Here is a 15,756-nt window from a genome sequence, read left to right as displayed (position 1 = left end):
CCACAAGAGAGAGAGAGTCAGAGAGAGTGAAAATCCACAGGAGAGAGAGAGAGTGAAAATCCACAAGAGAGAGAGAGTCAGAGAGAGTGAAAATCCACAAGAGAGACAGAGAGAGAGAGTCAGAGTGAGTGAAAAACCACAAGAGAGAGAGATTCAGTGAGAGTGAAAATCCACAAGAGGGAGAGAGAGTAAGATAGAGTGAAAATCTACAATAAAGAGACAGAGTCAGAGAGAGTGAAAATCTACAATAAAGAGAGAGAGTCAGAGAGAGTGAAAATCCACAAGAGAGGGATAGTCAGAGAGAGAGAAAATCCACAAGAGAGGGATAGTCAGAGAGAGAGAAAATCCACAAGAGAGAGAGAGAGAGAGAAAATCCACAAGAGAGAGAGAGAGAGTCAGAGAGAGTAAAAATCCACAAGAGAGTGAGAGAGAGTCAGAGAGAGTGAAAATCCACAAGAGAGAGAGAGAGAGAGAAAATCCACAAGAGAGAGAGAGAGAGAAAATCCACAAGAGAGAGAGAGAGAGTCAGAGAGAGTGAAAATCCACTCGAGAGTGAGAGTGAGAGAGAGTGAAAATCCACAAGAGAGAGAGAGAGAGAGAGTCAGAGAGAGTGAAAATCCACAAGAGAGAGAGAGAGTCAGAGAGAGTGAAAATCCACAAGAGAGAGAGAGAGTCAGAGAGAGTGAAAATTCACAAGAGAGAGTCAGAGAGAGTGAAAATCCACAAGAGAGAGTCAGATAGAGTGAAAATCCACAAGAGAGTGAGAGAGAGTCAGATAGAGTGAAAATCCACAGGAGAGAGAGAGAGTTAAAATCCACAAGAGAGAGAGAGTCAGAGAGAGTGAAAATCCACAAGAGAGACAGAGAGAGAGAGTCAGAGCGAGTGAAAATCCACAAGAGAGACGGATAGTCATAGAAAGTGAAAATCCACAAGAGAGAGAGAGTCAGAGAGAGTGAAAATCCACAAGAGAGGGATAGTCACAGAGTGAGAAAATCCACTAGAGAGAGAGTCAGAGAGAGTGAAAATCCACAAGAGAGAGAGAGAGTCAGAGAGAGTGAAAATCCACAAGAGAGAGAGAGAGTCAGAGAGAGTGAAAATCCACAAGAGAGAGAGAGTTAGAGAGAGTGAAAATCCACAAGAGTCAGAGAGAGTGAAAATCCACAAGAGAGAGTCAGAGAGAGTGAAAATCCACAAGAGACGGATAGTCAGAGAAAGTGAAAATCCACAAGAGAGAGAGAGTCAGAGAGAGTGAAAATCCACAAGAGAAAGGGATAGTCAGAGAGAGTGAAAATCCACAAGAGAGAGAGAGTCAGAGAGAGTGAAAATCCACAAGAGAGACTGAGAGAGAGAGTCAGAGCGAGTGAAAAACCACAAGAGAGAGAGATTCAGTGAGAGTGAAAATCCAGAAGAGGGAGAGAGAGTAAGATAGAGTGAAAATCTACAATAAAGAGAGAGAGTCAGAGAGAGTGAAAATCTACAATAAAGAGAGAGAGTCAGAGAGAGTGAAAATCCACAAGAGAGGGATAGTCAGAGAGAGAGAAAATCCACAAGAGAGAGAGAGAGAGAGAAAATCCACAAGAGAGAGAGAGAGAGAGTCAGAGAGAGTAAAAATCCACAAGAGAGTGAGAGAGAGTCAGAGAGAGTGAAAATCCACAAGAGAGAGAGAGAGAGAGAAAATCCACAAGAGAGAGAGAGAGAGAAAATCCACAAGAGAGAGAGAGAGAGTCAGAGAGAGTGAAAATCCACAAGAGAGTGAGAGAGAGTCAGATAGAGTGAAAATCCACAGGAGAGAGAGAGTCAGACAGAGTGAAAATCCACAAGAAAGAGAGAGTCAGTGAGAGTGAAAATCCACAAGAGGGAGAGAGAGTAAGATAGAGTGAAAATCTACAATAGAGAGAGAGAGTCAGAGAGAGTGAAAATCTAAAATAAAGAGAGAGAGTCAGAGAGAGTGAAAATCCACTATAGAGGGATAGTCACAGAGTGAGAAAATCCACTAGAGAGAGAGAGTGAGAGAGAGTGAAAATCCACAAGAGAGAGAGAGAGAGTCAGAGAGAGTGAAAATCCACAAGAGAGAGAGAGAGTCAGAGAGAGTGAAAATCCACAAGAGAGAGAGAGAGTCAGAGAGAGTGAAAATCCACAAGAGAGAGAGAGTTAGAGAGAGTGAAAATCCACAAGAGAGAGTCAGAGAGAGTGAAAATCCACAAGAGAGAGAGAGTCAGAGAGAGTGAAAATCCACAAGAGAGACGGATAGTCAGAGAAAGTGAAAATCCACAAGAGAGAGAGAGTCAGAGAGAGTGAAAATCCACAAGAGAAAGGGATAGTCAGAGAGAGTGAAAATCCACAAGAGAGAGAGAGTCAGAGAGAGTGAAAATCCACAAGAGAGAGAGAGTCAGAGAGAGTGAAAATCCACAAGAGAAAGGGATAGTCAGAGAGAGAGAAAATCCACAAGAGAGAGAGAGAGAGAGAGAGAAAATCCACAAGAGAGAGAGAGAGAGTCAGAGAAAGTAAAAATCCACAAGAGAGTGAGAGAGAGTCAGAGAGAGTGAAAATCCACAAGAGAGAGAGAGAGAGAGAAAATCCACAAGAGAGAGAGAGAGAGAGAAAATCCACAAGAGAGAGAGAGAGAGTCAGAGAGAGTGAAAATCCACAAGAGAGTGAGAGAGAGACAGATAGAGTGAAAATCCACAGGAGAGAGAGAGAGTTAAAATCCACAAGAGAGAGAGAGTCAGAGAGTGAAAATCCACAAGAGCGAGGGATAGTCAGAGAGAGTGAAAATCCACAAGAGAGAGAGAGAGAGAGTGAAAATCCACAAGAGAGAGAGAGAGAGAGAGTGAAAATCTACAAGAGAGAGAGAGAGTCAGAGAGAGTGAAAATCCACAAGTGAGAGAGAGAGTAAGATCGAGTGAAAATCTACAATAGAGAGAGAGAGTCAGAGAGAGTGAAAATCCACAAGAGAGGGATAGTCACTGAGTGAGAAAATCCACTAGAGAGAGAGAGTGAGAGAGAGTGAAAATCCACAAGAGAGAGAGAGAGAGTCAGAGAGAGTGAAAATCCACAAGAGAGAGAGAGAGTCAGAGAGAGTGAAAATCCACAAGAGAGAGAGAGAGTCAGAGCGAGTGAAAATCCACAAGAGAAAGAGAGAGAGTCAGGGAGAGTGAAAATGCACAAGAGAGAGAGAGTCAGAGAGAGTGAAAATCTGCGAGAAAGAGAGAGTCAGAGAGTGAAAATCTGCAAGAGAGAGAGAGAGTCAGAGAGAGTGAAAATCTGCAGAGAGAGTGAAAATCCACAAGAGAAAGAGAGAGAGTCAGGGAGAGTGAAAATGCACAAGAGAGAGAGAGTTAGAGAGAGTGAAAATCCACAGGAGAGAGAGAGTCAGAGAGAGTGAAAATCCACAGGAGAGAGAGAGAGTGAAAATCCACAAGAGAGAGAGAGTCAGAGAGAGTGAAAATCCACAGGAGAGAGAGAGAGTGAAAATCCACAAGAGAGAGAGAGTCAGACAGAGTGAAAATCCACAAGAAAGAGAGAGTCATTGAGAGTGAAAATCCACAAGAGAGAGAGAGAGTAAGATAGAGTGAAAATCTACAATAGAGAGAGAGAGTCAGAGAGAGTGAAAATCTAAAATAAAGAGAGAGAGTCAGAGAGAGTGAAAATCCACAAGAGAGGGATAGTCACAGAGTGAGAAAATCCACTAGAGAGAGAGAGAGAGAGAGAGAGAAAATCCACAACAGAAAGAGAGAGAGTCAGAGAGAGTGAATATCCACAAGAGAGAGAGAGTTAGAGAGAGTGAAAATCCACAAGAGAGAGACAGAGAGAGTGAAAATCCACAAGAGGGAGAGAGAGAGTGAAAATCCACAAGAGGGAGAGAGAGAGCCAGAGAGAGTGAAAATCTGCAAGAGAGAGTGAGAGAGAGTCAGACAGAGTGAAAATCCACAACAGAGAGAGAGAGAGAGAGTGAAAATCCACAAGAGAGAGAGCGAGAGAGTCAGAGAGAGTGAAAATCCACAAGAGAGAGAGAGAGAGTCAGAGAGAGTGAAAATCCACAAGAAAGAGAGAGAGAGTGAGTCAGAGAGAGTGAAAATCCACAAGAGAGAGTCGAGAGAGTGAAAATCCACAAGAGGGAGAGAGAGAGTCAGACAGAGTGAAAAATCAACAAGAGAGAGAGAGTCAGTGAGAGTGAAAATCCACAAGAGAGAGAGAGTCAGAGAGAGTGAAAATCCACAAGAGGGAGAGAGAGAGCCAGAGAGAGTGAAAATCCACAAGAGAGAGTCAGAGAGAGTGAAAATCCACAAGAGAGAGAGAGAGAGTGAAAATCCACAAGATAGAAAGAGTCAGAGAGAGTGAAAATCCACAAGAGAGGGATAGTCAGAGAGAGAGAAAATGCACAAGAGAGGGATAGTCAGAGAGAGAGAAAATCCACAAGAGAGGGATAGTCAGAGAGAGTGAAAATGCACAAGAGAGAGAGAGAGAGAGAGAGTCGGAGAGTGAAAATGCACAAGAGAGAGAGAGAGAGAGTTAGAGGGAGTGAAAATCCACAAGAGAGAGAGAGAGAGAGAGAGTCGGAGAGTGAAAATGCACAAGAGAGAGAGAGAGAGAGAGAGAGAGTTAGAGGGAGTGAAAATCCACAAGCGAGAAAGAGTCAGAGAGAGTGAAAATCCACAAGAGAGGGATAGTCAGAGCGAGTGAAAATACACAAGAGAGAGAGAGAGAGTGAGAGAGTCAGAGAGAGTGAAAATGCACAAGAGAGAGAGAGAGAGAGAGAGTTCTAGAGAGTAAAAATCCACAAGAGAGAGAGAGTCAGAGACTGAAAATCCACAAGAGAGAAAGAGTCAGAGAGAGTGAAAATCCAAAAGAGAGGGATAGTCAGAGAGAGTGAAAATCCACAAGAGAGGGATAGTCAGAGAGAGTGAAAATACACAAGAGAGAGTCAGAGAGAGTGAAAATCCACAAGAGAGAGAGAGAGTCAGAGAGAGTGAAAATCCACAATAGAGAGAGAGAGTCAGAGAGAGTGAAAATCCACGAAAGAGAGAGAGAGAGTCAGAGAGAGTGAAAATCCACAAGAGAGAGAGAGAGTCAGAGAGAGTGAAAATCCACAAGAGAGAGTGAGTTAGAGAGAGTGAAAATCCACAAGAGTCAGAGAGAGTGAAAATCCACAAGAGAGAGAGAGTCAGAGAGAGTGAAAATCCACAAGAGAGACGGATAGTCAGAGAAAGTGAAAATCCACAAGAGAGAGAGAGTCAGAGAGAGTGAAAATCCACAAGAGAAAGGGATAGTCAGAGAGAGTGAAAATCCACAAGAGAGAGAGAGTCAGAGAGAGTGAAAATCCACAAGAGAGACAGAGAGAGAGAGTCAGAGCGAGTGAAAAACCACAAGAGAGAGAGATTCAGTGAGAGTGAAAATCCACAAGAGGGAGAGAGAGTAAGATAGAGTGAAAATCTACAATAAAGAGAGAGAGTCAGAGAGAGTGAAAATCTACAATAAAGAGAGAGAGTCAGAGAGAGTGAAAATCCACAAGAGAGGGATAGTCAGAGAGAGAGAAAATCCACAAGAGAGAGAGAGAGAGAGAAAATCCACAAGAGAGAGAGAGAGAGAGTCAGAGAGAGTAAAAATCCACAAGAGAGTGAGAGAGAGTCAGAGAGAGTGAAAATCCACAAGAGAGAGAGAGAGAGAGAAAATCCACAAGAGAGAGAGAGAGAGAAAATCCACAAGAGAGAGAGAGAGAGTCAGAGAGAGTGAAAATCCACAAGAGAGTGAGAGAGAGTCAGATAGAGTGAAAATCCACAGGAGAGAGAGAGTCAGACAGAGTGAAAATCCACAAGAAAGAGAGAGTCAGTGAGAGTGAAAATCCACAAGAGGGAGAGAGAGTAAGATAGAGTGAAAATCTACAATAGAGAGAGAGAGTCAGAGAGAGTGAAAATCTAAAATAAAGAGAGAGAGTCAGAGAGAGTGAAAATCCACTATAGAGGGATAGTCACAGAGTGAGAAAATCCACTAGAGAGAGAGAGTGAGAGAGAGTGAAAATCCACAAGAGAGAGAGAGAGAGTCAGAGAGAGTGAAAATCCACAAGAGAGAGAGAGAGTCAGAGAGAGTGAAAATCCACAAGAGAGAGAGAGAGTCAGAGAGAGTGAAAATCCACAAGAGAGAGAGAGTTAGAGAGAGTGAAAATCCACAAGAGAGAGTCAGAGAGAGTGAAAATCGACAAGAGAGAGAGAGTCAGAGAGAGTGAAAATCCACAAGAGAGAGTTCGAGAGAGTGAAAATCCACAAGAGGGAGAGAGAGAGCCAGAGAGAGTGAAAATCCACAAGAGAGAGTCAGAGAGAGTGAAAATCCACAGGAGAGAGAGAGTCAGAGAGAGTGAAAATCCACAAGAGGGAGAGAGAGAGCCAGAGAGAGTGAAAATCCACAAGAGAGACTCAGAGTGAGTGAAAATCCACAGGAGAGAGAGAGTCAGAGAGAGTGAAAATCCACAGGAGAGAGTCAGAGAGAGTTAAAATGCACAAGAGAGAGAGAGAGCCAGAGAGAGTGAAAATCCACAAGAGAGAGTCAGAGAGAGTGAAAATCCACAGGAGAGAGAGAGTCAGAGAGAGTGAAAATGCACAAGAGAGAGAGAGAGAGTCAGAGAGAGTGAAAAGTCAACAAGAGAGAGAGAGAGTCAGAGAGACTGAAAATCCACAAGATAGAAAGAGTCAGAGAGAGTGAAAATCCACGAGAGAGGGATAGTCAGAGAGAGTGAAAATGCACAAGAGAGAGAGAGAGAGAGAGTCGGAGAGTGAAAATGCACAAGAGAGAGAGAGAGAGAGAGTCGGAGAGTGAAAATCCACAAGAGAGAGAGAGTCAGAGACTGAAAATCCACAAGCGAGAAAGAGTCAGAGAGAGTGAAAATCCACAAGAGAGGGATAGTCAGAGAGAGTGAAAATCCACAAGAGAGGGATAGTCAGAGCGAGTGAAAATACACAAGAGAGAGAGAGAGAGTGAGAGAGTCAGAGAGAGTGAAAATGCACAAGAGAGAGAGAGAGAGAGAGTTTTAGAGAGTAAAAATCCACAAGAGAGAGAGAGAGAGTCAGAGACTGAAAATCCACAAGAGAGAAAGAGTCAGAGAGAGTGAAAATCCACAAGAGAGGGATAGTCAGAGAGTGAAAATCCACAAGAGAGAGAGAGAGAGTCAGAGAAAGTGAAAATCCACAAGAGAGAGAGAGTCAGAGAGAGTGAAAATACACAAGAGAGAGAGAGAGAGTGAGAGAGTCAGAGAGAGTGAAAATGCACAAGAGAGAGAGAGAGAGAGAGTTTTAGAGAGTAAAAATCCACAAGAGAGAGAGAGAGAGTCAGAGAAAGTGAAAATCCACAAGAGAGACAGAGAGTCAGAGAGAGAGACAATCCACGAGAGAGAGAGTCAGAGAGAGTGAAAATCCACAAGAGAGAGAGAGAGAGTCAGAGAGAGTGACAATCCACAAGAGACAGAGTGAGAGTCAGACAGAATGAAAATCCACAAGAGAGAGAGAGTCAGAGAGAGTGAAAATCCACAAGAGAGAGAGAGTCAGAGAGAGTGAAAATGCACAAGAGAGAGAGAGAGAGTCAGAGAGAGTGAAAATCCACAGGAGAGAGAGAGTCAGAGAGAGTGAAAATGCACAAGAGAGAGAGAGAGAGTCAGAGAGAGTGAAAAGTCAACAAGAGAGAGAGAGAGTCAGAGAGACTGAAAATCCACAAGATAGAAAGAGTCAGAGAGAGTGAAAATCCACGAGAGAGGGATAGTCAGAGAGAGTGAAAATGCACAAGAGAGAGAGAGAGAGAGAGTCGGAGAGTGAAAATGCACAAGAGAGAGAGAGAGAGAGAGTCGGAGAGTGAAAATCCACAAGAGAGAGAGAGTCAGAGACTGAAAATCCACAAGCGAGAAAGAGTCAGAGAGAGTGAAAATCCACAAGAGAGGGATAGTCAGAGAGAGTGAAAATCCACAAGAGAGGGATAGTCAGAGCGAGTGAAAATACACAAGAGAGAGAGAGAGAGTGAGAGAATCAGAGAGAGTGAAAATGCACAAGAGAGAGAGAGAGAGAGAGTTTTAGAGAGTAAAAATCCACAAGAGAGAGAGAGAGAGTCAGAGACTGAAAATCCACAAGAGAGAAAGAGTCAGAGAGAGTGAAAATCCACAAGAGAGGGATAGTCAGAGAGTGAAAATCCACAAGAGAGAGAGAGAGAGTCAGAGAAAGTGAAAATCCACAAGAGAGAGAGAGTCAGAGAGAGTGAAAATACACAAGAGAGAGAGAGAGAGTGAGAGAGTCAGAGAGAGTGAAAATGCACAAGAGAGAGAGAGAGAGAGAGTTTTAGAGAGTAAAAATCCACAAGAGAGAGAGAGTCAGAGACTGAAAATCCACAAGAGAGAAAGAGTCAGAGAGAGTGAAAATCCACAAGAGAGAGAGAGAGAGTCAGAGAAAGTGAAAATCCACAAGAGAGACAGAGAGTCAGAGAGAGAGACAATCCACGAGAGAGAGAGTCAGAGAGAGTGAAAATCCACAAGAGAGAGAGAGAGAGTCAGAGAGAGTGACAATCCACAAGAGACAGAGTGAGAGTCAGACAGAATGAAAATCCACAAGAGAGAGAGAGTCAGAGTGAAAAATCCACAAGATAGAGAGAGAGAGAGAGAGAGAGAGAGAGAGAGAGAGAGTGAAAATCTGCAAGAGAGAGAGAGACAGAGAGGGGAAGTGAGAGACAGAGAGAGAGATGGAGAGACAGAGAGAGAGACAATGACAGAGAGACAGATATGGAGGGAGAGACAGAGGGAGAGATGGAGAGAGAGGCAAAGAGAGAGATAAGAGAAATAGAGAGACAATGACAGAGAGAGAGAGAGAGATGGAGAGAGAGACAGAAGGAGGTAGAGGGAGCGCAGTATGAGAGGAGGAGTGTGAGAGACTGGATGGAGAGAGACCAGTCTGGGTTTGCAAGGGTTGACACTAACCCGAACTAGGAGAGGTTTACGGAGAACATCCACTGCTCCTTTGACAGGCACGGTTATCACCTCATTCCCACACAGAGATTCTGAGGAAATGGATTCTGCTTGAACTGTCAAATTCTGTTCTCCTGCAACACAGACAGAGAGAGGGAGAGAGGTGAGAGAAAACGGGACAGGGATCAGGAGCAGGAACCCGGGCTGATTCACCCCCTCCTCCCTAATCCAGGGGTCACTGGACAGGGATCAGGAACAGGAACCCGGGCTGATTCACCCCCTCCTCCCTAACCCAGGGGTCACTGGACAGGGATCAGGAGCAGGAACCCGGGCTGATTCACCCCCTCCTCCCTAACCCAGGGGTCATTGGACAGGGATCAGGAGCAGGAACCCGGGCTGATTCACCCCCTCCCTAACCCAGGGGTCACTGGACAGGGATCAGGAGCAGGAACCCGGGCTGATTCACCCCCTTCCCTAACCCAGGGGTCACTGGACAGGGATCAGGAGCAGGAACCCGGGCTGATTCACCCCCCTCCCTAACCCAGGGGTCACTGGACAGGGATCAGGAGCAGGAACCCGGGCTGATTCACTCAGCAAAGGCTGGGATCGGAGCCTGGGCCTTGAGTTACTGACTGACCCAGTTCAGTAGCAGTGAGATTCCAGCTGAAGGTCACACTGTCCTTCGAGCAGATGCATGTCTCTTGTGCGGTTCTGCTGTCGGAGGTCACATTAAAGCCCTGGGCCTCCAGCAGAGTTATCTTCACCTGAGGGAGAGAAAAGGAGCAGGAAAGGGTTAGATCACCAACGGCACAAGACTCAAACACAACACTCCCCACCTCCTCCTGTTCAATTATCCTCATCTCCGGAGGGCACTCCCTGTCCTCCAGGATCCAATCACCCACGCACACAGAGCAGGAAAGGCCCAGGCTCCATTCCCGGCCTGTGCTGGGCTAACCTGATCCCACACCCAGTGTGGTCCCGAAGCCTGCGCACACAGAGCAGGAAAGGCCCAGGCTCCATTCCCGGCCTGTGCTGGGCTAACCTGATCCCACACCCAGTGTGGTACCGAAGCCTGCGCACACAGAGCAGGAAAGGCCCAGGCTCCATTCCCGGCCTGTGTTGGGTGAACTTGATCCCACACCCTGTCTGGCACTGAGCCCCACACATACAGAGCAGGAAAGGCCCAGGCTCCATTCCCGGCCTGTGTTGGGTGAACTTGATCCCACACCCTGTCTGGCACTGAGCCCCACCCACAGAGCAGGAAAGGCCCAGGCTCCATTCCCGGCCTGTGTTGGGTGAACTTGATCCCACACCCTGTCTGGCACTGAGCCCCACACATATAGAGCAGGAAAGGCCCAGGCTCCATTCCCGGCCTGTGCTGAGTTTACCCAGCCCTGCCTTTCACACACACCCCCCCCCACCCCAGTGCACACACGCACACAGAATAGCAGAGCCGGTGGTGCCTCCTCCCACAGTCGATTAGCCAGCCAGCTGACTCACCATGATGCACTGTTTCATGTAGTTGAACACTTTGGCTTTGAGTGTGAACCCTTCGGTCCTGATGACCGAGTAGGGCAGAGCCAGATCCACAAAGAAGGGTTTGAAGGCATTGAGTGAGACGGTGTCTGAGATCCCAAAGCCGGCCTGTCCAGTACAGAACATACTGCCTTTCCATTCTGTTATTGAGTCAGGTACAGTGATGGGGAGGGAGATTGAGCCAGTCGACCTGAGACAGGACACACAGTTAGAGCAGATTAGGATGTTCATTGTGGTAGAAAAACTGGCCCCAGGTCATGGGGGAGAATTCCTCTGCAGTGTGGTGTTCCCTCAGTACTGACCCTCCGACAGTGCAGCACTCCCTCAGTACTGACCCTCCGACAGTGCAGCACTCCCTCAGTACTGACCCTCCGACAGTGCGGCACTCCCTCAGTACTGACCCTCCGACAGTGCGGCACTCCCTCAGTACTGACCCTCCAACAGTGCGGCACTCCCTCAGTACTGACCCTCCGACAGTGCGGCACTCCCTCAGTACTGACCCTCCAACAGTGCGGCACTCCCTCAGTACTGACCCTCCGACAGTGCGGCACTCCCTCAGTACTGACCCTCCGACAGCGCCGCGCTCCCTCAGTCCTACATGGCGAGCATCCGCCTCAGTTGTTAAGCTGAGTTCTCTGGAGGGAAGCTTGAGTGAGCGGGAAGCATTGGCGCCCGGCTTGATCTTTGTCACTGGGTGCGGGGAGCGGGTCTGACCCAAACACATCTCGGAACAATCTCTGTCCCTTGGTCTCAATGGGATGGGAGCAGTTATTGGGGCGGACTGGATTGGGTTGGGATTTTGGAATGCTTTTCTTGGGGGCTGGGGGCCGGAGAGCTGGAGGAATCGTGAATTTCTCCATCCGGAAGTGGAGAATCACTGGGAAGAGTCAGTTGGCATTTGGAAGGTGAGTTTACGTGAGGGTTGTGGGCCGGAAGAAATTCAGGGAGGGTAAGGAGGGAAATGAACTCAAAGAGGAGGAGGGAGCGTGATGAGTTGAGATGGAGGTTGATACTCTCGGGCCTATTACAAGAGGCTTGGACACCCTGCGCCCAGAGCCTGAAAGTTCACGACCTCGGGAAACGGTCTATCCGAGCCGCGGGGCAGTCTGCAGATGGAGATTCCGGCCGTGGTCTTACCCGACAGGGACGAGATCCCAGATCCATGTCTCGGGGAAGAACTCTCGGACTGGAACGGCTAGTCTGGATGGGAGCAGGGGTGCATGAAGTAATCTCACGGGCTGCGCGAATCCAAATCTTGCAGAGGTGGTAAACCCAGCTGTCCCCATTGCTGAAATAAAAGATATATTAACACATGGCACAGGAGAAATAACAGGAACTGAACCCACAGTTTACAGGGGCTTGGGGGGGGTGGTGGGGGAGGGGGGTTGCTGAGGAGTCCCACAGGTTGAGGAGGTGAGGAGATTAATATACATTTCCCCAAAGCAAAGACCATCACACTTTGAGGGGAAATTCGGGGGTAATTGGGGTAAATCTCAGGGGATACATTGAGATAAATTACAGGATACATTGAGATAAATTACAGGATACATTGAGATAAATTACAGGGATACATTGAGAAAAATTGCAGGATACATTGAGATAAATTACAGGGATACATTGAGATAAATTACAGGATGCATTGAGATAAATTACAGGGATACATTGAGATAAATTGCAGGATACATTGCGATAAATTACAGGATACATTGAAATAAATTACAGGATGCATTGAGATAAATTACAGGGATACATTGAGATATATTACAGGATACATTGAGATAAATTACAGGATACATTGAGATAAATTACAGGGATACATTGAGATATATTACAGGATACATTGAGATATATTACAGGATACATTGAGATAAATTACAGGATACATTGAGATAAATTACAGGGATACATTGAGAAAAATTGCAGGATACATTGCGATAAATTACAGGATACATTGAAATAAATTACAGGATGCATTGAGATAAATTACAGGGATACATTGAGATATATTACAGGATACATTGAGATAAATTACAGGATACATTGAGATAAATTACAGGGATACATTGAGATATATTACAGGATACATTGAGATAAATTACAGGATACATTGAGATAAATTACAGGGATACATTGAGATATATTACAGGATACATTGAGATATATTACAGGATACATTGAGATAAATTACAGGATACATTGAGATAAATTACAGGGATACATTGAGATATATTACAGGATACATTGAGATATATTACAGGATACATTGAGATAAATTACAGGATACATTGAGATAAATTACAGGGATACATTGAGATATATTACAGGATACATTGAGATAAATTACAGGGATACATTGAGAAAAATTGCAGGATACATTGCGATAAATTACAGGATACATTGAAATAAATTACAGGATGCATTGAGATAAATTACAGGGATACATTGAGATATATTACAGGATACATTGAGATAAATTACAGGATACATTGAGATAAATTACAGGGATACATTGAGATATATTACAGGATACATTGAGATAAATTACAGGATACATTGAGATAAATTACAGGGATACATTGAGATATATTACAGGATACATTGAGATATATTACAGGATACATTGAGATAAATTACAGGATACATTGAGATAAATTACAGGGATACATTGAGATATATTACAGGATACATTGAGATATATTACAGGATACATTGAGATAAATTACAGGATACATTGAGATAAATTACAGGGATACATTGAGATATATTACAGGATACATTGAGATAAATTACGGGATACATTGAGATAAATTACAGGATGCATTGAGATAAATTACAGGGATACATTGAGATATATTACAGGATACATTGAGATAAATTACAGGGATACATTGAGATATATTACAGGATACATTGAGATAAATTACAGGATACATTGAGATAAATTACAGGGATACATTGAGATATATTACAGGATACATTGAGATAAATTACGGGATACATTGAGATAAATTACAGGATACATTGAGATAAATTACAGGATGCATTGAGATAAATTACAGGATACATTGAGATAAATTACGGGGATACATTGAGATAAATTACAGGATACATTGAGATAAATTACAGGATACATTGAGATAGATTACGGGGATACATTGAGATAAATTACAGGATACATTGAGATAAATTACAGGGATACATTGAGATAAATTACAGGGATGCATTGAGATAAATTACAGGATACATTGAGATAAATTACAGGATACATGGAGATAAATTACAGGGATACATTGAGATAAATTACAGGATACATTGAGATAAATTACGGGATACATTGAGATAAATTACAGGGATACATTGAGATAAATTACAGGATACATTGAGATAAATTACAGGGATACATTGAGATAAATTACAGGACACATTGAGATAAATTACAGGGATACATTGAGATAAATTACAGGGATACATTGAGATAAATTACAGGATACATTGAGATATATTACAGGATACATTGAGATAAATTACAGGATACATTGAGATAAATTGCAGGATACAATGAGATAAATTACAGGATACATTGAGATAAATTACAGGGAGACATTGAGATAAATTACAGGATACATTGAGATAAATTGCAGGATACAATGAGATAAATTACAGGATACATTGAGATAAATTACAGGAGACATTTAGATAAATTACAGGGATACATTGAGATAAATTACAGGATACATTGAGATAAATTACAGGGATACATTGAGATAAGTTACAGGGAGACATTGAGATAAATTACAGGACACATTGAGATAAATTACAGGGATACATTCAGATAAATTACAGGGATACATTGAGATAAATTACAGGATACATTGAGATAAATTACAGGGATACATTGAGATAAATTACAGGATACATTGAGATAAATTACAGGGATACATTGAGATAAATTACAGGGAGACATTGAGATCAATTACAGGATACATTGAGATAAATTACAGGGATACATTGAGATAAATTACAGGGACATATTGAGATAAATTACAGGGAGACATTGAGATAAATTAAAGGGATACATTGAGATAAATTACAGGGATACATTGAGATAAATTACAGGATACATTGAGATAAATTACGTTGATACATTGAGATAAATTACAGGATACATTGAGATATATTACAGGAGACATTGTGATAAATTACAGGGATACATTGAGATAAATTACAGGATACATTGAGATAAATTACGTTGATACATTGAGATAAATTACAGGATACATTGAGATAAATTACAGGATATATTGAGATAAATTACAGGAGACATTGAGATAAATTACAGGGATACATTGAGATAAATTACAGGATACATTGAGATAAATTACAGGAGACATTGAGATAAATTATAGGATACATTGAGATAAATTACAGGGATACATTGAAATAAATTACAGGATACATTGAGATAAATTACAGGTTACATTGAGATAAATTAGGGGATACATTGAGATAAATTACAGGAGACATTGAGATAAATTACACGATACATTGAGATAAATTACAGGGATACATTGAGATATATTACAGGATACATTGAGATAAATTACAGGATACATTGAGATAAATTACGGGGATACATTGAGATAAATTACAGGATGCATTGAGATATATTACAGGATACATTGAGGTAAATTACAGGATACATTGAGATAAATTACAGGGATACATTGAGATAAATTACAGGACACATTGAGATAAATTACAGGGATACATTGAGATAAATTACAGGATACATTGAGATAAATTACAGGATACTTTGAGATAAATTACAGGATACATTGAGATAAATTACAGGGATCCATTGAGATAAATTACAAGATACATTGAGATAAATTACAGGGTTACATTGAGATAAATTACAGGGATACATTGAGATAAATTACAGGATACATTGTGATAAATTACGTTGATACACTGAGATAAATTACAGGGATACATTGAGATAAATTACAGGATACATTGAGATAAATTGCAGGATACATTGAGATAAATTACAGGGATACATTGAGATAAATTACAGGATACATTGAGATAAATTACGGGGATACATTGAGATAAATTACGCGGATACATTGAGATAAATTACAGGATGCATTGAGATATATTACAGGATACATTGAGATAAATTACAGGATACATTGAGATAAATCACAGGGATACATTGAGATAAATTACAGGGATACATTGAGATAAATTACAGGATACATTGAGATATATTACAGGATACATTG

At 42.7% G+C, this 15,756-nt stretch overlaps 1 protein-coding gene across 1 annotated transcript in view; it reads right to left on the bottom strand.

Annotated features, from left to right (window-relative positions):
• Window positions 1–15,756, bottom strand: part of LOC137361412 (alpha-2-macroglobulin-like protein 1) — a 236,562-nt gene that overhangs the window by 189,040 nt on the left and 31,766 nt on the right. The window contains exons 5-8 of the mRNA XM_068026280.1: window positions 11,606–11,756; window positions 10,433–10,658; window positions 9,570–9,696; window positions 8,945–9,066 (exon numbers count right to left, since the gene is read on the bottom strand). Of these exons, the coding sequence (XP_067882381.1) occupies window positions 8,945–9,066; window positions 9,570–9,696; window positions 10,433–10,658; window positions 11,606–11,756 (626 nt within the window). The remainder of the gene's footprint in view (window positions 1–8,944; window positions 9,067–9,569; window positions 9,697–10,432; window positions 10,659–11,605; window positions 11,757–15,756) is intronic.

This window comes from Heterodontus francisci, unplaced genomic scaffold (genome assembly GCF_036365525.1).
Source record: "Heterodontus francisci isolate sHetFra1 unplaced genomic scaffold, sHetFra1.hap1 HAP1_SCAFFOLD_739, whole genome shotgun sequence".
Taxonomy (NCBI): Eukaryota; Metazoa; Chordata; class Chondrichthyes; order Heterodontiformes; family Heterodontidae; genus Heterodontus; species Heterodontus francisci.
This window is presented reverse-complemented; position numbering and strand designations above follow the sequence as displayed.